At 48.4% G+C, this 24,339-nt stretch overlaps 2 protein-coding genes across 13 annotated transcripts in view; one reads left to right on the top strand and one right to left on the bottom strand.

The window, feature by feature from the left end:
* SLC25A17 (solute carrier family 25 member 17) overlaps nucleotides 1-14,893 on the bottom strand; it is a 470,764-nt gene extending 455,871 nt beyond the window's left edge. For 2 of the 9 annotated variants that reach the window (XM_073558022.1, XM_073558025.1), the window contains exon 1: nucleotides 14,406-14,890. In XM_073558022.1, the coding sequence (XP_073414123.1) occupies nucleotides 14,406-14,681 (276 nt within the window). In that variant the 5' untranslated portion in view covers nucleotides 14,682-14,890. Of the gene's footprint in view, nucleotides 1-14,405 lie in introns of all 9 variants that reach the window. The other 7 variants (XM_073558021.1, XM_073558024.1, XM_073558023.1 and 4 more) reach the window with 6 other exon arrangements.
* Nucleotides 14,417-24,339, top strand: part of FHIT (fragile histidine triad diadenosine triphosphatase) — a 183,631-nt gene continuing 173,708 nt past the window's right edge. For 2 of the 4 annotated variants that reach the window (XM_073558035.1, XM_073558034.1), the window contains exon 1: nucleotides 14,533-14,625. The gene's annotated coding sequence lies outside the window, so the exon portion shown is untranslated. Of the gene's footprint in view, nucleotides 14,626-24,339 lie in introns of all 4 variants that reach the window. The other 2 variants (XR_012226443.1, XM_073558036.1) reach the window with 2 other exon arrangements.

The raw sequence follows: 24,339 nt of genomic DNA, 5'->3' as shown, positions 1-24,339 counted from the left end.
CATCACAGGCAGACACAAATTCCCCAACATCAGAGGCTAAAGAAGACCACCAAAATATTCTAGCGATGGCCCTCCGGGTAGCCGAAATCCCTGGATGTCCACCCAGAACTGAGTCGTGGAACTCCCGGAGGACCTTGAGACGAAATTGAGCTGGTACGAAAAGTTTATCCAACGGCTTAGCCGGTGCTGCAAGAGACTGGGCTTCCCGAATCTCCCATTCCAACATATTAGAAATACCTGCCACCACCACCCCAGGCTGAAGAATGGAGGATGGGGGTTTGGGGGGGGGGGGACATCGGATCTAGACTGCGTGACAAGGCATCAGCTCTGACATTTTTGGATCCTAGCCGAAAAGTGATGAAGTGGAATCGGGAAAAAACAAAACAAACAGTGACCATCTAGCCTGTCTAGGAGACAACCTTTTAGCTGACTCAATGTAAGCTAGGTTCTTATGGCCAGTAATTACGGTTATAGGATGGACAGCCCCCTCCAAAAAATGCCTCCATTCTTCAAAGGCCAACTTCACGGCCATAAGTTCTCGATTCCCAACATCATAGTTTCTCTACGCAGAGGAGAATTTCTTAGAGAAAAAGGCACAGGGTCTCAAATTAGTCAAAGTGGCGGGTCCTTGGGACAACACCGCCCCCACCCCCACCTCTGAGGCGTCCACCTCAAAAATAAATGGTTCAGACGGGTCCGGTTGAATAAGAACCGGAGCAGACATGAAACATTTTTTAAAAAACTGAAACGCCTCTGCGACTGACCAATTCTTGATATCGGCCCCATTTTGAGTCATGTCTGCGAGGGGTTTAACCACCTGTGAGAACCCCCTTATAAATTTGCGATAATAATTGGCGAATCCTAGGAAGCGCTGCAGAGCCTTCAAATCACAAGGTTGAACCCAATCGACAATGGCCTGCAACTTATCAGGATCCATGCGATACCCCTCAGCAGACACAATGAATCCCAGAAAAAACAGTTCTTGAACAAAGAATAAACATTTCTCTAGTTTAGCAAAGAGACAGTTCTCCCGAAACCTTTGGAGAACTGCCCGAATATGACCAATGTGTGCCTGTTTATCAGGTGAGTAGATCAGTATGTCATCCAAATACACAACCCTAAAACGTCCAATAAAATCAGAGAACACGTGATTGATGAAATTTTGGAAGACTGCTGGAGCATTGGTCAGACCGAAAGGCATGACCAAATTCTCAAACAACCCTTCAGTAGTGAGAAAAGCAGTTTTCCACTCATCTCCTTCCCGGACCCGGATAAGGTTATACGCTCCCCGTAGATCTAATTTCGAAAACCACTTAGCTCCAGACAACTGGTTGTACAAATCAGGAATAAGTGGGAGGGGATACGTATTTCTCACAGTTATCTTATTTAACTCTCGAAAATCGAGGCATGGGCGCAAACCACCGTCTTTTTTCTTTACCAAAAAGAACCCTCACTGCCACGGGAGAGACAGAAGGAGACTCTCGAAAATGTATTCCTTCATAGCAGCCCGCTCGGGACCCGAAAGGTTATACAAGTGGGCCTTGGGCAATTTAGCACCTGGAACTAGGTCAATAGCACAATCAAATGGGCAGTGTGGTGGTAAAACTTCAGCCTCTCTTTCGGAGAAAACGTCTGTATAGTCCTTTAGGTACTCCGGAATACCTTCCAGACCAACGGACGACACAGACACAGTAGCAAGACATCTTTCAGAACAATTGGGACCCCATTTAACAATGTCCCGAGATTCCCAATTAATCACAGGATTATGTAATTGAAAGCAGGGGAACCCCAACACCAGTGCCGCAGGCAGTTTGTCCATAACAAAGCATGAAATACGTTCCTGGTGCAAGGAACTCACTTTGAGAAACTCCTCTGTAAGAAATATGATGTCATTCTTAGCCAGTGGTGTTTTGTCAATGGCAACAACATGGATAGGAGTCTCCAGCCTAACTGTCCCTAACTTACACCTGGACACCAAGTCAGAGTCAATAAAGTTCAACGACGATCCGCAATCCACAAAGAAAGAAGTGGATGTGGAGACACTGTCACAAGAAAATTCCACTTGCAACAACATTTTTGAAAATGGAGAAAAAAGTACCTGAGAGCCTGGGTGACCTCCACGACAATCACCCGGGCTCAGTCGCTTGTTGGTCAGTGGACAGGAGGGGCAGTCCTTTTTCCAATGTGCAGAATCGCCACAGTGAAAACACAATTTTCCAAAGCGCCGTCGTCTCCTTTCTTTCTCCTTGAGGTCAATGGTTTCCAATGTAGGACTGGCTCCCCTTCCTTGGGAGAATAACGGGGTCTCAATCTGCATCACTCCCCTCGCCCGTAGCCTGCGATCCATTCAGATGGCTTGTGTCATAGCATCCTCCAGGGAATCAGGCGGAGGGTGGAGAGCCAAGGCATCTTTCAGATGTTCAGACAGGCCTCTACGGAACAAGCCCCGGAGGGCGGCATCATCCCAGCAGACCTCAGCAGCCCAGCGTCTGAACTCTGAGAAAACCACTCAGCTGAGTGCTTCCCCTGACACACACTCATCACCATGTCCTCAGCCATACGCATCCGATCAGGCTCATCATAAATATGCCCCAGGGCCTCAAAAAATGCATCCACAGTCATACGCTCAGGGGCAGTGGTCGGAAGGGAGAAAAGCCCAAGCCTGGGGGGCTCCCCTTAACAGAGACATAATGACCCCACTCTCTGACTTTCATCCCCAGAAGAGTGTGGTCTCAGTGAAAAAAAAAAAAGCTTACAGCCCACCTTGAAAACTTTGAATTCCTTTTTATCTCCAGAAAAGGTATCTGGTAACTTAACCGGAGACTCAGGGGAAACTAATGTAACATCCTGAGCCCCCCATGATAAAACCCCCCTGCACAGTGTCAGCGATCAGCTGCTGAGACTGAGCCAGGGCTAGTTGTTACCCCAGGAGTTTCTGAGACATCTGAGTCAGGTGCTTTACCTGCTCAGAAAGAGTGTGCATAGGATCCATCACACACACAAGAGAAGGGGAGAGAGAAAAAAAAAAAAGGTAACGGTCAGTTATAATGTCAGGACCCTGTCAGCGTCGGCAAACTGCCACGCTGAGAGGGTGATTTACCCACACTACGGGAGAGCACGGGGTCCAATACTGTAGTGATGGTTCAAGCAGACAGAACCTGCGGCACTGAAAATAGTAAGGAGTCCCAGGACCTACGATCATGTGACTGCAGGGGGCGGGGCTTAGTGTCCTACTGCTGCAGAAGATGTAATGTACCTACTGCAGGGCAACTGTAGTAGAGGAGAGGAAAGCGCAGGTCAAACAAGCTAGGGTCGTACACGGAGAGGGCTGTGCGGTACCAGAGGGACGAGCAGAGAATAGTCAAGTCACAGGCAGAGTCATACACAGAGAGGTAGCGCAGTACAAGAGGGACCGGCAGAACTCGTAACAGGGACAGAACCGGATCAAAACCAAACAAGCAACAAGTTATTATCAGGCACAAGGCACTCGTACGCAAGAGGTCAACTAGCAGGAGGGCAGGAGAATAACTGATACCGGACCTAGGTCGAGTGAGCACTAAATAGCCGCCCTCTGCCAGAGAGAGGCAGAAACAATTAACCCCTGTCTGACCAAAACCCCATCCTGGATCATGACACCTTGCAGCTATCTCTGTGTATGACTCATTGGCTACGTCCTGACTATCCTCCCTGTCTATGCCCTTGGTAACTTTGTCCCGCAGTTACCCTGCTAGGAGTGCTCTTGCAGCTCCTAGCTCTCTGGAGTTTAGGCCACGCCCCCAGCAGTCACGTGCTTCAGGTCCTGCTGTTCTGAAGTACGCATCTACTCGGCTGCTGCCCGCTCCACATGTATCTTTGAGCACAGTTCGCTTTTCTCAGGACACGCGCACTGGCTCAGTGAGCAAGTTCAGTGCGGTGTTCCTGACAAGATCGATTGAGATATCCGCCTTCTCAGCCCAGCAGGATGCCATCACCCGTGCTGAATGGGCTTTTACGCCGTCCAGAGGACTTTCACCTTTTGCTAAGTAGGCCAGATGGATCAGAGATGCGTCTATCTTGTTAAAGTGATATTTGTTACTCCTAACCCCTTCCTGTATCCATGAAAGGACACAGAGCCCTACTCTGCCTCCAGGGATGAGTTCTGTCTATATTATGTAGGACACTCCTCCTCACATCTAATGTGTGGAATCTCTATTCCTCAGTAGATGGGTTAGCAAAAAATGACGGAAGCAAAATCTCCTTACTTCTGTGAAATATGGCAGCTACCTTAGAATTGGTAGGAAGGGTATGGTTTCAGCACTATCCTATCAGGAAATCCTAAAAGAAAAGGAAGATCGATAAGGCCTGAATGTCACTAAAGGCCCCGTCTCACTAAGCAATCTCTGTAGCGAGATCGCTGCTGAATCACAACTTTTGTGACATAACAGCGATCTCACCAGCGAGATTGCTGTGTGTGACAGCGATCAGCGAGCGGCCCCCCTGCCGGTATCGCTGATCGCTGCAAGAAATCTCTGGACATTTCTTTGGTCGCTGGTCTCCCGCTGGCCAGCACACATCGCTGTGTGTGACAGGCGGGAGACCAGCGATCAGGTGTAAAAAATAATAAAAAAAAATAAAAAATATAGTTATTCTCACCTTCCGACGTCGCGTTCAGCCATCCCGCCTCTCTCCACGCTCCGGTCCCAGTGATCCTTTGCACGAATGACCGCGAGACTTTGTTATCCCGCGAGACTGTGACATCTCACGGTCATTCGTGCAAAGGATCACTGGGACCGGAGCGTGGAGAGAGGCAGGATGGCTGAACGCGACGTCGGAAGGTGAGAATAACTATATTTTTTATTTTGATTCTATTTTTTACAGGATGGCCAGCGATGCCGGGCGCTCGGCATCGCTGTGCTGATCGCTGGTGAAGCTGTCTGTGTGACAGCTCACCAGCGATCACATGGCGACTTACTAGCGATCCTGACACCTTCATATCGGTGTCGGGATCGCTGGTAAGTCACTTAGTGTGACGGGGCCTTAATTCTTCTAGCTGATGTTTATGAGACTAACAGAGCAGTTAAGAAGCAGACTCTAAAGGTTCAAAGGGCATCGAGGACCAGGTTCTGGTCCCAAAGAGGTAAACAAGCAATATTTACTGAGTCGTGACGCTAACATGCTGAAATAAACCGTGAAACCCATCTATCCCCAGCAATATTATGACTATATAGGGCTCCCAAAGCTGATATCTGAACCTTTATTGAGCTAAGCGATAGGCCCAGCTCCCGACCTCTCTGCAGAACCTCAAGAATTGCATAAATTGGTACTTCATTAGAGAAGTTGCCAGTATGGAAATCAAGAAATTTTCTCCACACCATACTGTATATATACTTTGTTGTAGATTCCTTCCTACTTTGCAGAAGGGTGTTAATCAGATTGTCAGAAAAAAAAACCCCTTAGCGTCCATCTCCAATTCCATGCCGTCAAGTGGCGACCCCTCACCAGAGGATGACAGCATGGACCCTGAAAGAGCAGGCTCGGATCTGATGGGAGGATCCAGGGGTCGGATATGGACATGGCTCCGAGCCAAAAAGGAACGATGAGGATCACTCTCGCGCCTTCCTCCCTGACCTTTCTGATGAACAATGGAAGCCCAATCATTGGGGGAAACGCATAGGCCGGTCCGAACTGCCAAGGGAACTGGAGGGAGTCGACCATCTTTGGTTGGTCCTCCATGTTCAGGGAGGCGAACCTTCAGTCTTGTCTGTTGGCTCTGGTAGAGAATAGGTTTATCTCTGGAAGCCCCCACAAGTCCACTATTTTCCTGAAGATTCAGTGACTGAGAACCCATTCTCCTTGATGTAAAGTATGGCGACTGAGAAAGTCCCCTCTGAGATTGTCCACTCCCCTGATGTGAAGGGCTGATAGGGACAGGAGATGGATTTCAGCCAGCTCGAGGATTTCCTTCGCAGTAGACATCAGAGTCCTTGATCGATATCTGCCTTGCTGATTCATATATATGTGACTGACGTGGTATTGTACGATAGAATCCTCACAAGAGACCCCCGCAGCTGTGGGAGAAAGTGATGTATTGCATGACTGATTGCCTTTAACTCCCTTAAGTTTGAGGAGTCATCAATTTCTTCTATGGACCACTGCCCCTGGGCCAAGTTATCACCCAGATGAGCCCCACATCCATCGTGACTAGCATCAGTAGTAACTACCCTAGAAGGTCTCACTACCCATGGAACCCCTCTAGAAAGATGATCCTGAATTAACCACCAGGACAGGGAGTTAATTACTTCCAACGACAGAGTCATTCTGCCACTGAGGTGTCCTTTCAGTCGCTCTTCCGCCCAGAGGATTTCTTCTAGAAGAAGCCTAGTGTGAAATTGGGCCTATTGAACAGCTGGAATGCAGGACGTAAGGGACCCCAGGAGAGACATAGCCTCCCTCAGAGATATATGAGGGTTAACAATTGGTGTCCTAACTTTATCCATTATGACTAGCATTTTTACCTCCGGGAGGAGACTTTGTGAATCTAGGTGTAGACCTAGGAAGGCTGAAGAGTTACCGGGACCAGTCTGGATTTGTCCAGGTTGATTATCCAGCCGAACGCCTGTAAAGATGAAATTGCATCAGCAAAGTGACCCGTACACTGGGAGGCAGACTTCCCTACTATCAAGAAATCATCCATGTATGGAATAATCAGTGTGTCCTTCAGACGCACATAAGCCATCACCTCCAATATCAACTTTGTGAAGATACGAGGAGCCATGGATAGACCAAATGGCATCGCTGTGAATTGGAAATGCCAGATTCGACCTCCCATGATGACTGCCACTCTGAGGTATTGTTGGAACTTGACATGTATGGCCAGATGGTAGTAGGCATCCTTCAGGTCCAGGACAGTCATGAATCATATGGGAAATAAAAGTTTAATAGTCAATCTTATAGACTCCATTTTGAAGGTGTGAAATCGAAGGAAGCTATTCAATCTCTTGAAATTAATGATGGTTCTATAAGAACCATCTGGATTGGTGACCAGGAACAGAGGGGGAATAAAACTCCCATAGTTCCTGATCCCCCGGGACCTCTATCAAGACATGCTTGGATAACAGACGACAAAACTTTCAACTCATGAGACTCCTGTTGTGCAGGGGTTTTAAGAGATGTCAATATAAAGGAATCCGGGGGAATTCGATGAAATTCCAGATTCAGACCCGATGATACTAGGCTCAGAGTCCAGGGATTAGATGCAATCTCTCCCCAATTATTGCAAAAGAATCTTATCCTGCCACCCACAGGAGGGTCAGGGTTAATGGAACTTGTTTCCGCTCTTGGAAGTAGATCCACTAAATAGGGCACCTTTTTGCTTGGTCTCCCTAGTCTCCCACCGATCCTGGTTTTTATAGGAGCTCCTTTTAGCGAATGGCTGCTTCGTGAAGGTCCTCCTCCCGTCTTAGTGAGGATCTCATTGAGGACCTTGCCATACAGGTACTCACCCTGGCATGGAATTGCGCACAACTTAGACTTTGAATGTGTATCACCCTTCCAGTCTTCAGCCATAAGGCAAGCAGAATTTGCAAGACCAGCTGACCTAGCCGCCAGGCATAGGGAGTCCACAGAGGCATCCGCTAGATATGCAGTAGCTCCCCTGATCAATGGGAAAGAAGACAATTTCTCTCTAGAAACTCTCTTCCTGATATTCTCTTCTAACTGATCAACCCAGACCAACATTGATCTTGCTGTACACATGCCAGATATAGCCAGTCTAAAGGCCCCAGTACAGGACTCCCATGATCTTTTAAGGAGCATTTCTGCTTTGCCGTCTAGAGGGTCAGATAGAAACCCAGATTCTTCTAACAGTAGGGAAGACCATTTCCAAGTTGAAGCCACTGCAGCGTCCTCTTTCGGAACTTTGGACCAGGTTGTCAAATCTTCATCAAAGAGATACCCCCTTTTGGAAGCTGAAGGGAGGAACCCTTGCTGCCCCTGCTTCTCCAACTCCTACCTGACAAAGTCTATCACCGCTGTGATCACTGAAAACGTCCGCCTCTTTTTTGCGAGAGGCCCGCAAACATGATCTCTTGCGTAGTTCTAGCCTCCTTTGCATCCAAAATCCCCATGGTACTTCTAAACAATTTTACCAGGTTATCAGTGCTCTCTATGGGGAAAAAGGATTGTCCTTCCTCATCAGATGATGATGTTGAATGAGAATCATAGAATCGTAGAGTTGGAAGGGACCTCCTGGGACATCTGGTCCAACCCCCTACTCAATGCAGGATTCCTTAAATCATTCCAGACAGATGTCTGTCCAGCCTCTGTTTGAAGACTTCAATTGAAGGAGAACTCACCACTTCTCGTGTCAGCCTGTTCCACTCATTGAGCACTCTAACTGTCAAAAAGTTTTTTCTAATATCTAATCTGTGTCTCCTCCCATTCAGTTTCATCCCATTGCTTCTAGTCTTTCCTTGTGCAAATGAGAATAAAGAGGATCCTTCTACAATGTGACAGCTCTTGAGATATTTGTAGACAGCTATTAAGTCTCCTCTCAGTCTTCTCTTTTGCAAGCTAAACATTCCCAAATCCTGCAAGCTTTCCTCATAAGATAGGATTTGCAGACCAGTCACCATTCTGGTCGCTCTTGTCACGTCGCCGTCAGATTTGGGGCCTGCTGTTCCGGTCGCAGCCACTAGGAGGCGCCGGGCCGCCACTTCGCCGTCAGACTCGGGGACGGCTGTTCCTGCCTCGGCCACTGGGAGGCGCCGTGGTTCTATTACGTCGCCGTCAGACTCAGGGCCTATGGTCCCAGCTTTAGCCACTAGGAGGCGCCGGTCTGTCACGTCACCGTTGGATTCGAGGCCTGCTGTTCCGGTCACGGCCACTAGGAGGCGCCAGACCGCCACTTCACTGTCAGACTCGGGGACGGCTGTTCCTGCCTCGGCCACTGGGAGGCGCCGTGGTCCGCCCGTGAGTTATGGTGGTGACAGAGAAGTGGCTCCTGCGCAGGCATCTGGTGGGCGCAGGCTCCGCCCCTCTGTCAGTCATCAGGGGGTTACTGCAACACCATCTGGCCTGGTCCTGGGGGCGTCCCTAATGACATCACCAGTCCAGGAACCTGTGAGGGATGACCTGATCCCTCAAATACCTTGGGACTGGTCTTGCAAGCCGCCGGATATATTCTTGGTTCCCCTGTGTGTTACTTAGTGATTGATTTCTGTTTGACTCTGACCTCAGCCTGGATTTCTGACCCCTCTTTTGCCTGACGATTCTGTACTTCTGCTACTCTCCTGATTTGTGACCTTGGCCTGGATATTCTGACTCTGCTACTTCCTAACGATTCTGTACCTCTGCCGCCCTCCTGGTTTTTGACTCTGACCTTGGCCTGAATTTGACTCTGCTATTGCCTGCCGTTTTTGTACTTCACTCTGACGACCGTCCTGCTCTGGCCGCTGCTCATATTCAGACAGCTACCTCCTGGGCTCTGTTGTAAATCCAGATCCCTGTATAGGGGTAAAGGGTATCAGTGTTTCTCGGGGTGTTGCCTGGCTGCAGCCCAGAACCGCAGACGGAAGTTACAGCTCTTTTCTGAACTGCTCCAGTTTGTTGATGTCTTTTTATAAAATGTGGCACCCAAAACTGGACACAGTATTCCAGATGAGGTCTGACCAAAGAGGAGTAGAGGGCAATAATGACTTCACGTGATCTAGACTGTATGCTTCTGTTTATACATCCTAGAATTGCATTTGCCTTTTTTGCTGCTGCATCACACTGTTGACTCATATTCAGTCTGTGCTCAATTAGTATACCCAAGTTTTCTTCACATGTTCTGTTGCTTAGCCCTATTCCTCCCATTTTGTATATGCTTTTTTCATTTTTATTACCAAGATGTAGTACTTTGCATTTTTCCCTGTTAAAAACCATCCTGTTAGTTGCTGCCCACTGCTCCAGTGAAGAGAAGAACCAGACCAGAGGACCTAGCCCAGTCACTATCAGAAGAGGGGCTAGAGACAGGGGTACCACTCCTTGCACTGGTCCTATGCTTCTTAGGTTTGCCCGAACATTCCAGGGACTGGAGTAACTCCCTAATCATTGCCCGTATATCAGTGGACCTGATGGATGATTCCTCCTCTAGAGTCTGGCTGATACTGTTTTGACAGTCTCTTAACATAGGTGTCAGGAAGGGGCAGTGAGCACAAGGTACATTCTCTGTGTTTAGTCTTTAAAGGTTTTTGAGCCTAAAAAGGGGTATACAGAAAAAAGGGGTAATCAGCTTAGTAGGCAGAGCCATGTAACACTCACCCAGTGAAGATTGTCAATGTGGTACCGGTTCTGGAGGTGGAGGCACAGCATGAGTTGTGGGCTGCACAGATTTCTTGCTTCGTACACTCTTTTCAGTAGAGTCGCCCTCCCGGGAGCTCCCACTGCTGGTCTTGGACATGCTGTGAATCTGCACTTCCACCACCTGTGGGTGCACCTCGGAATCTCCTGGAGAAGACAGCTTTGGGGCACACCAGCAGCAGTATGCCACTGGATTTTATATATACCGCTGTTCATCCACCTCTCCATGCTTGTTACACACCTCCCCGGCACCTCAGAAGTGAATCCTAGGCACTTCTGGGTCAGGAGCGCTAACTGGCCATCGCACATGCGCGGACCCCAAAGCCAGGAAGCACGGCTCGACGGAGGAGCAGGGCGGCCGATGCCTGCACCCCGCTCCCCCAGGACGAGTGCCAGCTGTTCCTGACCGCACCGCTCTCCCACGTGAGCCAAGGCGGCCCCTCCCGGACCCTGGCTTCACGCCATCCATCACTAGATGAGGGGGGAGTCTGACAGGTAGGGCTCCCCAGACGCTGCGTCTGGAGCCGCAGACCCTGCCATTCCCACAGAGACCGCACAGGCGGCTGCAATAAAGGCCCAGGTAACTTTTTCTTCTGCAGGTTCCCAGGAAACCAACTGAGGAGGCAAGGGGGACAGTTCGCTCATTTGAAGGATGCTTACTCCTAACAGGAATTTTAAGATCTCTCCACAGATGTTCACAGCGACTTAGATCCAAACTCATCGTTGGCCATTTCAGAATGCACAAGTGCTTTGTTTCCATCCATTTCTGGGTGCTTCTTGAACTATGTTTGGGGTCCGTGTCCTGCTGGAAGACCCATGTCCTAGGGCACAAACCTTGCTTTCTGACACGGGTCACTAAATTGAAACCCCAAATCCTTTAGTAATTTGATAATTTCATGATGCCTTGCACAGTCAAGGCATCCAGTACAGAGGCAGCAAAACAACACCAAAATATTTTTTATTTCTGTTTTCGGTAAACAATAAAATGATGTACTTTAACAAATAACTCTATCTTGGTCTCATCTGTCTACAAGACACTTCTCCAGAAGGTTTTTGGCTTAGGGTCCCTTTTCACATAGCGACACACCAGCGATCCCGACAACGATACGACCTGGTAGGGATCGCTGGTGCGTCGCTAAATGATCGCTAGTAAGATGTCAAACAGGTAGATCTCTTCAACGACGCACCAGCGATCCCTACGATACAATCTGGTAAGGATCACGGGTGCGTTGTCACACAGCAGCTATTCTGAACAATTCCAGCTTGCGTCCCTGAGTTCTGCGTCGCCAACGAGGTCGCTTGTCGGCGATGCATGCTGGCCAGTGGGACGCCGTCGATGAAAAAATGGCCCAGGACATTCGAGTACGATCAGCGATATCAAGTGGGGGGGACGGTCGCCGCTATGAGTCACATGTAGCAAGATCGCAGGAGAGATCACTGTTGCGTCACAAAATCGGTGACACATTAGCGATCGTGCTAGCGATCTCGCTATGTGAGATGAGGCCTTTACTCACATACATTTTGGGAAACTGCAGTTTAGCTTTTTTATGTCTGTGTCAGCAGTGGGGGTCCTCAAGGGTCTCATACCATTGCATTTCTTTTTCTTCAAAAGTCAATAGATAGTGTCAGACTGAACTATTTCACCCTGAGCCTGCAGGACACCTTGAATTTCTTTGTAACTGATTGGGGTTGCTTATCCACCATCTAGACTATCCCACGTTGCAACCTTTCTCATCAATTGTTCTCTGTAGACCACATCAAGGGAGATTAGCTACAGTGCCATAGGTTGTGAACTTCTTGATTGTGTTGGGCCCCGTGGATAAAGGAACATCAAGATCTCTAGAGGTGGACTTATAATACCTTGAGATTGTTGATATTTTTCAACAATTTTGATTCTCAAGTCCTCAGACAGTTTTCTTCTCCCATTTCTGTTCTCCATGCTTAATGTGGCACGCACAACGCAAAGATGGAGTCAACTTCTCCCCTTTTTATCTGGTTTCAAGTGTGAGTTTCTTGCTACCTGCCACAGTTGAGTTTGAATGAGCATCACATGCTTGAAACAAAGTTGTTTTTTCACAATTTTGGAAAGGTGACAACAATTTTGTCCAGCCCATTTTGGGGGTTTTGTGTGAAACTGTGCCCAATTTTCCTTTCTCTCTCTGCTTTTTTGTGTTGTTACAATACACACAAATGAAATAAATATGTGTATAAGAAATATGTGTAATTGCAATAATTTTCTGAAAAAAAATGCTTAATTTTCTGGAACATTGTCAAGGGTGTCAACACTTTCAGCCATGAGTGCAAGTGAACTGAACTAACAAAATATTCTGCAGCAGAGAAAAAAGGGGGAAATAAATTCAGGCTATGTGCACACGTAGATTTTGGTCCTGCAGATTTGTAAAAATCCTCAGGTAAAATCTCAGGTCAAAAGACGTGCGGTTTACCTGCGGATTAGCCTGCGGTTTCACACCTCTACAATGGAGAAGGTGTGAAACCGCAGCGGAATCTGCACAAAGAATTGGCATGCTGCGGATTTGAACCCGCGGAAAAATCCGCAGCATGTGCACAGCATTTTCCAGTTTACCATTGAAAACAATGGTACTGTACAACGCACCTAAATCTGCTGCAGACCCGAAGCTCCTGAAACGTTGCGGATCCACAGCAGGATCCGCACCGTGTGCACATAGCGTCACAGTGCGATCAGTAGAAGAGAAGCGGAAGAGTGAACTGGCAGGATGACATGAAACAGAGAAGGGTGGGAGTGTGATGATAAATAAGCTAAAAGGATCTAAAAGGACGAGTGAACTGACAGGAGGATCTGTAGAAGAGGAGCGGAAGTGAACGGACAGGAGGATCCTTAGAAGAGGAGGTGGAGTGAACTGTCAGGAGGATCTGTAGAAGAGGAGAGGGAGTGAACTGACAGGAGGATGTGTAGAAGAGCGGAAGTAAATAAATATGGAGGATCTGTAGAAGAGGAGAGGGAGTGAACAGACAGGAGGATCTGTAGAAGAGGAGAGGGAGTGAACAGACAGGAGGATCTGTAGAAGAGGAGAGGGAGTGAACTGTCAGGAGGATCTGTAGAAAAGGAGAGGGAGTGAACTGTCAGGAGGATCTGTAGAAGAGGAGAGGGAGTGAACTGTCAGGAGGATCTGTAGAAGAGGAGAGGGAGTGAACAGACAGGAGGATCTGTAGAAGAGGAGAGGGAGTGAACTGTCAGGAGGATCTGTAGAAGAGGAGAGGGAGTGAACTGTCAGGAGGATCTGTAGAAGAGGAGAGGGAGTGAACTGTCAGGAGGATCTGTAGAAGAGGAGAGGGAGTGAACTGTCAGGAGGATCTGTAGAAGAGGAGAGGGAGTGAACTGTCAGGAGGATCTGTAGAAGAGGAGAGGGAGTGAACTGTCAGGAGGATCTGTAGAAGAGGAGAGGGAGTGAACTGTCAGGAGGATCTGTAGAAGAGGAGAGGGAGTGAACTGTCAGGAGGATCTGTAGAAGAGGAGAGGGAGTGAACTGTCAGGAGGATCTGTAGAAGAGGAGAGGGAGTGAACTGTCAGGAGGATCTGTAGAAGAGGAGAGGGAGTGAACTGTCAGGAGGATCTGTAGAAGAGGAGAGGGAGTGAACAGACAGGAGGATCTGTAGAGGAGGGGAGGGAGCGAACAGGACAATCCCAGGTCATGAGCTCAGAGCCATACTTCGGTAGCCGATTTTTCCAATAATGATCTGCCGCACACTCTCAAGCCTCCATCGTTACACAACCTATTCGCACCTAGAATCCCCGCAGAGGATGGAACCGTTAGTCCATAATGGAGACAGCGGCACCAAAATGATCCTACTGTATGAGCAGCTCGGTCTGGTCTCTATTATGGCCACCGTTATTTTAACAAATTGTTAAATTACAGGTACCAGATGGAGCCTTTATAGTCATCGGACAGAAGGATTTGTCTTACATTTCCCTACACTTAGCACAGAGTGGAGAGACTTTACTACAGCACATCAAGGTCTGAGCATAACTTCGCTCTAGAAAATCTCAGCCACACATTACATATCACTTTGTCATTGCAAATTAAGGAAACTATTGACAGACTTACTACTGCTCCAGACACGGCATGCACTAAGATCTCGTACGACAGAATGGAACTCATGGCAGTCCTGATATCAGCCACTGACGGGTTACAGCTCTCAGGCTCTTCCTCCATTATCAGCTGCGGTCGCCGCATGACTTCCGGGTTCCAAGCCTCGTTTTGAAAGTTCCGGCTGCGCGTCACCTCTGCAGCTGATGTGATTCCGGAGTCTGCAGGGAACAAGCAGGTGAGCGCTGCAGTGCAGTCCTCCTGCTTGACAGACGCACAGTATGTCCGTTTCATGTGTCTTGTGCAGGGTATGGTCCCATGCGGGGTGTTGGAGTGTCGTAGGGTAGTAACACTGCTAGACAGCTGCAGCACCACAGCATGTGCTGACCAGAGCAGTGCGCCAGGTTGCTGAATAATAGTATTTTTGCGCCATGCACATTATATGGTTGTAAACCTGTAGATGATAGAAACCAACCTACCGGCTCTGCCCCCCGGCCCACGCACGGGAGCCGGACCCGTCTGCCGGCTCTGCCCCCCGGCCCACGCACGGGAGCCGGACCCGTCTGCCGGCTCTGCCCCCCGGCCCACGCACGGGAGCCGGACCCGTCTGCCGGCTCTGCCCCCCGGCCCACGCACGGGAGCCGGACCCGTCTGCCGGCTCTGCCCCCCGGCCCACGCACGGGAGCCGGACCCGTCTGCCGTCCATGGTGGATCGCTACTTGCCCTGACGTTCAGTTGTTTTATGACCCACACACTAGATTAGACTGTTGTCTCTTCTGTATTGGTGGCTTTTGCTGATATTAGGATATTGTGTCTGGGAGGCTTAGAGGGGTGGTTCGGCACCTAATCACTTTTTGCTTTATTACACAACACCCTACACTTTTCCCTGTCTAGTAGTCAGTACAACTTGTGATGACTCAACCACTAACTCTGACGCTTCATTTAGATAGAATGTCTTTCATTTATATACTGAAAACATATCAAACCGATTTAAAGTAACTCCAGAATCCCGTTTGTTAGGGTGGTTTCACACTAGCGACAAATACAAAAAAATCGCATAGCGGGCGTGGCAATGTAGTGAAGCCAGAGGACGTGCTGAGATGGAGCTCCCCACATCCTGTTGCTTATCCTGCCTTTCCAGTACTTTAACCGTCATTTACCTGCACAAACTTTAATCCCCTGGACCCTAGGAGTCATCCGGTGCACAGGGAAATGTGATTTGCGGCTCCAGTGAGCCGCGCTCTGAGGCAACACCGGCGGGAACGTGGGGCCTGAGGAAGACGGCGGTCATCTTTAGCTGTGTACTCCGACAGGAAGGAGACCCAGACCTGCAGATCCTAGCCTCAGGGGAGCCGCTGGAGCAGCGCATCTATTCTCTGGAGGTACAGAAAGGGGAGACGCGGTGACAGCTCTGAAAAATGAGCCCCGTGCTCCCTCACTGACATTTTAGCTGCCCCCTTTGTGCTTGTGCCCCTGCCACCTTAGGGATCTGTGGTCCCCTGCCCCTATAGGGCGCTGTGACACAGCAGCTCATCCGGACTCACAGGACTTGAGAAATAATTTTAGCCTGCTGCAGCAATCAACATTTTACTTCATTAAACTATCCATAGCCACCTGTATTCCGTCAAACGAGCATATATACTCCCTTGCAACAGTGCTTCTATCTGCTCCTGGAAGAGGGGACTTTCTCATCACATAGTCATTAAACTTGCCATACTTCATCATTGTTAATTATGAATCTCTTAAAGGGGTCAGGAATGGCAGACAAACTTGAATTCAAAGAATTTGAAAGGATTGATCCGTCTGATAGGAACAAATCTAAGGGTCCCGTTTCACATAGTGATGCAGCGGCGATCCCGACAACAACACGATCTGGTAAGGATCGCTGGTGCGTTGTCGCACAGCAGCTATTCTGAACGCTTCGAGCCTGTGTCGCCGAGTTCTGCGTCGCCAACTAGGTCGCTCGTCGGCGTCAAACACAGCAATGCATGCTGGCCCGCGGGACGCCCACAATGAAAAAATGGCCCAGGACATTCGAGCATTATCAGCGATATCCAAGGGGGAAGGTCGCCGTTATGTGTCACATGTAGCGAGATTGCTGTTGCGTCACAAAATCGGTGACGCATCAGCGATCTCGCTATGTGAGACGGGGCCTTAAGGCTGGAGATCAGCGTAACAACCGTGCCTCTGATAGTGAGGAGGGTGGTGACACTGAGGATCTAACTTAGGCCGGAGTCACACTAGCGAGAAAAACGGACGAGTGCAATGTGATAAAAAAATCGCATTGCACTCGTCCCAATCTAATATATAAAGCTCAAAGTGTGTGTGTGTGTGTGTGTGTGTGTGTGTGTGTGTGTATGGCCGGGATAGGCATCCGCACCGTCACAGCTACAGCCACAAAATTTGGCACAGTCGCACGTCTGGACCCCGAGAGCGTCCCAAGCTATGTTGTGAGGCGAAATTTTAACCCTGCGCGTTCCAATTCGCCAAACAATTTTGCTCCTATCTACATACTGGGGGAAAAAGTGTGTGCGTGTGAAGCCCCGCCCCTCATTGTGATGTCATAATGCCCCTATTTGCATACTGGGGAAGCAATGTGTGCCTATCAAGCCCCACTCCTCATTATGATGTCACAACGGTTGCCATGGCGACGCTGATGTCATCATAGTTCGCAAGCCCCGCCGCCGCTCATTATGATGTCATAATGGTTGACTATGGGATGGAGGATGTGTGATGGGAATATGGGCACTGGACTATGGGATGGAGGATATGTATGATGGGTATATGGGCACGGGCCTATGGGATTGCGGATATGTATATGGGCACGGGACTATGGGATGGAGGATGTGTGATGGGTATATGGGCATTGGACTATGGGATGGAGGATATGTATGACGGGTATATGGGCATGGGACTATGAGATGAAGGATGTGTGATGGGTATATGGGCACTCAACTATGTGATGGAGGATATGTATGATGGGTATATGAGCATGGAACTATGGGATGGAGAATATGTATAATGGGTATATGGGCATGGGACTATGGGATGGAGGATGTGTGATGGGTATATGGGCACGGGACTATGGGATGGCGGATATGTATGATGGGTATATGGGCACGGGACTATGGGATGGAGGATATGTATGATGGGTATATGGGCATGGGACTATGAGATGAAGGTTGTATATGGACACTCGACTATGGGATGGAGGATATGCATGATTAGTATATGGGCACGGGACTATGGGATGGAGAATATGTATGATGGGTATATGGGCATGGGACTATGGGATGGAGGATGTGTGATGGGCATATGGGCACGGGACTATGGGATGGCGGATATGTATGATGGGTATATGGGCACGGGCTATGGGATGGAGGATATGTATGATGGGTATATGGGCACGGGACTATGGGATGGAGGATATGTATGATGGGTATATGGGCATGGGACTATGAGATGAAGGTTGTATATGGACACTCGACTATGGGATGGAGGATATGCATGATTGGTATATGGGCACGGGACTATGGGATGGCGGATATGTATGATGGGTATATGGGCACGGGACTATGGGATGGAGAATATGTATGATGGGTATATGGGCACGGGCCTATGGGATCGTGGAAATGTATGATGGGTATATGGGCACGGGACTATGGGATGGAGGATGATTAAAATTTTCTATAACTAACCACAGTTAGTTACTATGCCCGGGCAGCGCCGGGCTCTTCAGCTAGTGTTAATATATGGGGCAGCTCCCATCAACCGTTTTTTTTTTTTTTCTCTGCCGTTTTAATCGGGCTGAGAAAATCGCAGCATGCTGCAATTGTCACCAATTATAAGACACCACTCGCCAATGCAAGTCTATGGGTGCGAGAAAAAAATCTGATTACACACGAACCACAAGTGTGCCTTGCGAGAACTACGCACCGGTGTCCTTTAACAAATTCCGGCAATTCATTTTGCGATACAGTAAAATCACACTGACATGTTTAAAAAAGAAGAGAACCAATAGATCTAGACACATAGAATGAATATATATCGATATATATAAAACTGAATGTAGGTATGTGTGTATCACGAAGCATCTTTCATTTTATCAGAGCTGTTCAAAAGAAGCTGAGCTGTGATTGGTTGCTATGACCAAGTTTTCCCACTTGACAACACCTCAGCAGACACTGACATGGTGGGAGAAATCTAGCATCCCGGGAACATAAGCTCCCAGCCATTGTCTGCCCCCTGAAAGGAGCAGAGAGCACATGACAGAAATGAATCCCCCCCCCCCCCCCGCTCATATCCCCATCACACATCCTCCATCCCGTAGGCACATTTTCCATCTGAAAGAGATCATTGGTATGAAAGTCAGAGAAAATCCATCCAGGGCTTTGGTTTTGACCCCAGGCTGCTCTTAAAGGGATCCCTGGTACGGACGTTAGGACCGTTCCACTCAGCTCTGTGATTCTGACCCCATGGTCTCTTAAAGGGATCATTGGTATGGAAGCTAGGGCAAATCCACTCTGCGCTCTGGTACTGACCCTAGGCCTTTCTTAAAGGGATCTCTGGTATGGAAGTCAGGGCAAATCCATCCAGCGCTTTGGTTTTCACCCCAGGCTCTCTTAAAGGGATCTCCTGTATGGAAGTTAGGGCAAATCCCTCAACGCTCTGATTCTGACCTCAGGGTTCTATTAAAGGAATCATTGGTATGCAAGTCACGGCAAATCCACTCAGCGCTCTGGTTCTGATCCCAGTTTCTCTTAAAGGGATCCCCGGTATGGAAGTGAGGGCGAATCCACTCTGTGCTTTGGTACTGACCCCAGGCTTCTATTAAAGGGATCCCCGGTATAAAAGTTAGGACCATTCCACTCAGCGCTCTGGTTCTGACCCTAGGCTTACGGGATGATTTGGGATATTAGGGGTAGTAGTCCGGTGGCTCTGGCTGATGGGATGATGTAACATAGTTATTAAGGTTGAAGGAAGACTTTAAGTCCATCTAGTTCAACCCATAACCTATCCTAACATGCCCTAACATGTTGATTCAGAGGAAGGCAAAAAAAACCCATGTGGCAAACAGTAAGCTTCACATTGGGAAAAAAAATTCCTTCCCGACTCCACATAAGGCAATCAAACTAGCTCCCTGGATCAACGCAATATTAAGGAAACTAGTGTATATACCCTGTAATATTATACTTTTCAAGAAAGGCATCCAGTCCCTTCTTAAATTTTATTAGGGAATCACTCATTACAACATCATATGGCAGAGAGTTCCATAGTCTCCCTGCTCTTACAGTAAAGAATCCGCGTCTGTGAGTATGCTTAAACCTTTTTTCCTCCAGACGTAGAGGATGCCCCCTTGTCCCCGTCACAGGTCTAAGAGTAAAAAGATCATTAGAAAGGTCTTTGTACTGTCCCCGCATATATTTATACATTGTAATAAGATCACCCCTAAGCCTTCGATTTTTCCAAGCTAAATAACCCCAAGTGTAATAACCTGTCTTGGTATTGCAGACCCCCTAGTTCCCTAATAACCTTGGTCGCTCTTCTCTGCAACCGCTCCAGTTCAGCTATGTCTTTCTTATACACCGGAGACCAGAACTGTGCACAGTATTCTAAGTGTGGTCGCACTAGTGAATTATATAGAGGTAAAATTATGTTCTCCTCATGAGTATCTATGCCTCTTTTAATGCATCCCATTATTTTATTTGCCTTTGCAGCAGCTGCCTGACACTGGCCACTAAATGTGAGTTTGTCGTCCACCCATACACCCAGGTCTTTTTCAGTGACAGTTTTGCCCAGTGTTTTACAATTAAGCACATAATTATACATCTTGTTCGATCTACCCAAGTGCATGACCTTACATTTATCCCCATTAAAGCTCATTTGCTGATTATCAGCCCAAGCTTCTAGTTTACATAAATCCTCCAGTAATATAAAATTGTCCTCCTCTGTATTGATGACCCTGCAGAGTTTAGTGTCATCGGCAAATATTGAAATTCTACTCTCTATGCCCCCTACAAGGTCATTAATAAATATGTTAAAAAGAAGCGGGCCCAAAACTGACCCCTGTGGTACCCCACTGCTAACCGTGACCCAGTCCGAGTGTACTCCATTAATAACCACCCTTTGTTTCCTATCCCTGAGCCAGCTCTTAACCCACTCATCCATATTTTCCCCTATCCCCATTGTTCTCATTTTATGTATCAACCTTTTGTGTGGCTTTTGAAAAGTCCATGTACACCACATCCACTGCATTCCATTGGTCCAGTCTGGAACTTACCTCTTCATAAAAGCTTTTATCAGATTAGTCTGACAGGAACGGTCCCTTGTAAACCCATGTTGATATTGGGTCATGAGGTTATTCTTCAGATACTCCAGTATAGTATCTCTTAGAAAACCCTTCAGGATTTTACCCACAGTTGAGGTTAAGCTCACTGGCCTATAATTTTCAAGTTCAGTTTTTGTTCCCTTTTTGAATATTGGCACCACATTTGCTATAAGCCAGTCCTGTGGTACAGACCCTGTTGTTATGGAATCTTTAAAGATTAAAAATAATGGTCTGTCTATGACTGTGCTTAGTTCCTGCAGTACTCGGGGGTGTATCCCATCGGGGCCCGGGGATTTGCCAATTTTAGTGATTTTTAGACGCCGCCGTACTTCCTGCTGGGTTAAGCAGATGACATTTAATGGAGAATTTTTATCCCTGATCATGTTATCCGTCATGGATAACCTGTGGGATATTAGTGGTAGTAGTCCTGTCGCTTTGGCTGACGGGATGATGTGGGATATTAGGGGGAGTAGTCCGGTGGCTCTGGCTGACGGGATGATGTGGGATATTAGTGATAGTAGTCCGGTGGCTCTGGCTGACGGGATGATGTGGGATATTAGTGATAGTAGTCCGGTGGCTCTGGCTGATGGGATGATGTGGGATGTTAGTGGTAGTAGTCCGGTGGCTCTGGCTGATGGGATGATGTGGGATGTTAGTGGTAGTAGTCCGGTGGCTCTGGCTGATGGGATGATGTGGGATGTTAGTGGTAGTAGTCCGGTGGCTCTGGCTGATGCGATGATGTGGGATATTAGGGGGAGTAGTCCGGCGTCTGTGACGGGATGATGTGGGATATTAGTGTTAGTTGTCTGGTGGCCCTGGCTGACGGGATGATGTGGGATATTAGGGGTAGTAGTCCGGTGGCTCTGACGGGACGATGTGGGATATTAGGGGTAGTAGTCCGGTGGCTCTGGCTGACGGGATGATGTAGGATAGTATAGTGAATGTGGCTGTGCAGAGTGGGCAGGGCTCTACACTTAGCTATATATATGTAGATATTATCATTATAATTTGTTATAACTAACCGTAGTTAGTTACTATGACCGGGCAGCGCCAGGCTTTTCAGCTAGAGTGTGTGTGTATATATGTGTATGTATGTGTGTATGTCCGGGATTGGCATCCGCACCGTCACAGCTACAGCCACAAAATTTGGCACAGTCACACGTCTGGACCCTGAGAGCATCATAGGCTATGTTGTGAGGCGAAATTTTAACCCCGCGCGTTCCAATTCAAACAATTTTGCCCCAATCTACATTATGGGGAATAAGTGTGTATCAAGCTCTGCCCCTCATTATGATGTCATAATGGTTGCCATGGCGACGCTGATATCATAAGTTGCAAGCCCCGCCCCTCATTATGATGTCATAATGGTTGCCATGGTGACGATGATGTCATAATGGGTATATGGGCACGGGACTATGGGATGGCAGATATGTATGATGGGTATATGGGCACTCGACTATGGGATGGAGGATATGTATGATGGGTATATGGGCACGGACCTATGGGATGGTGGATATGTATGATGGGTATATGGGCACGGGACTATGGGATGGAGGATAATTATAATTTGTTATAACTAACCACAGTTAGTTACTATGCCCGGGCAGCGCCGGGCTGTTCAGCTAGTCTAATATATAAAGCTCAATGTGGGTGTGTGTATGTTCGCACCGTCGCAGCTACAGCCACAAAATTTGGCACAGTCACACGTCTGGACCCCGAGAGTGTCCTAAGCTATGTTGTGAGGCGAAATTTTAACCCCGCGCGTTCCAATTCACCAAACAATTTTGCCCCTGTCTACATAATGGGGAAAAAGGGTGTGTATCAAGCCCCGCCCCTCATTATGATGTCATAATGGTTGCCATGGCGACGCTGATGTCATCATAGGTTGCAAGCCCCGCCCCTCATTATGATGACATAATTGTTGCCATGGTGACGCTGATGCCATCATAGGTTGCAAGCCCCACCCCTCATTATGATGTCATAATTGTTGCCATGGTGACGATGTCTTAATAAGTTGCAATGGTGACGGTTATGTCATAGCGGTTGCCATGGTGATAGTGATGTCATAATGGGTATATGAGCACGGGACTATGGGATGGTGGATATGCATGATGGGTATATGGGCACGGGACTATGGGTTGGAGGATAATTATAATTTGTTATAACTAACCACAGTTAGTTACTATGCCCGGGCAGCGCCGGGCTCTTCAGCTAGTGTGTGTATGTGTGTGTGTGTGTGTGTGTATATATATATATATATATATATATATATATATATATATATATATATATATAATATGTGTGTGTGTGTGTCACGCTTGCGCCTTGGCTGATTGGCATGAGCCAGGGGGTGGTGGCCCTACTGTGCCACAGACCAGACTACCCTGGAAGGGGCGTGACTAAAACAGCAGCCTTGGTCTTTTCTGGAGCCTTCAATGGTGAGGTCAGGGTTGTGCGGCAGGCGGCTGCCAGGTGCCACTCCAGGGTGGTGTCTGGCTGTGACTTCTGATCCAACTTGGGGACAGGACACCTGGTCAGGTGCAAGCGACAGGCATGCTGAGACACAGGGCAGGCGGGCACGGCTTGGAGACACAGGGCAGGGGGGCACGGCTTGGAGACACCGGGCAGGCGGGCGTGGTATGAGAAGAAACAGGTAGGGGCCTGTTGACACAGCAGGTGCAGGTATCGGTATAGACAGGAAGGAGTGGAGTATGTTGAAACAGGTTAGGAAAGGAGTCGCAGGAGTGCGGAGCCGCAGGAGTGCAGAGCAGGTGGAGCTTGCAAGAGTACAAAGTAGACAGAACTTGTAAGAGTGCAGAGTGTGGACAAGGAGGACACAGGGAAAGACAGCAGGGAAAGGAACTACAGACAAGAAGACTGACAAGCAGAGGTAGGACAGAGTTCAGACAGGGAAACAGTACAAGACAATGTACAGGGACCGAAGGATACAGGAACCAGGATATTCTGCCTCCTGGAGGGCGGGCAAAGAAGTACTAGGTAAGGTACACAGACAAAGCTAGGACAAGACAGCCCAGGATATTCGCCTCCTGGCGGGCAACCAGAGTGTAGTAGACAAAGCTAGGAGTAAACCCTCTCAGAGAAGACGAGACATAGGACAGGGCCTGGCTTACTCAGCAGCAAGGAGCTGAGTTGAGACATTGCACAGGCAATGTTCGATTGGGTGTGGAGGGCTCTAGATAATTGGTTGGGGACAGATTAGACAGGTGCCCCCTGACTGCATAAGAACTAGAGAGTTCTGGTGCTGCCCCCCTATACACACATAGCCAGGAAGCTTGCAGGAGAGCAGAGGCACAGAGCATAGGACTGGCAGCAAACAGAATTCACAGCATGACCCGGAGCAGTGAGTAAGTTGGTGTGCGAGGGATGGGAAGCCATGCAGTGATGCCAGCAGGGTTGTTACAGTACCCCCCCTTTACGGCCCCTCTTTCTCAAGCCTGCCAGAATGACTTGCAGAAGAAGGATAGGAGCACACACAGTCCAGGCTGACAGGACATCCTTCAGGTGAGATGAAGTAGGCGTGCCATCTGGAATCACAGAGTGCCAACTTTCTTGGTGCCCAACAGAGTCAACCTCCACAAAGACCTGACCCTCCTCCTCTAGACT

This window comes from Dendrobates tinctorius, unplaced genomic scaffold (genome assembly GCF_039654945.1).
Source record: "Dendrobates tinctorius isolate UK_male_01 unplaced genomic scaffold, ASM3965494v1 ptg000012l, whole genome shotgun sequence".
Taxonomy (NCBI): domain Eukaryota; kingdom Metazoa; phylum Chordata; class Amphibia; order Anura; family Dendrobatidae; genus Dendrobates; species Dendrobates tinctorius.
Note: the sequence above shows the minus strand (reverse complement) of the source record. Positions and strands in the feature narration are given on the sequence as shown.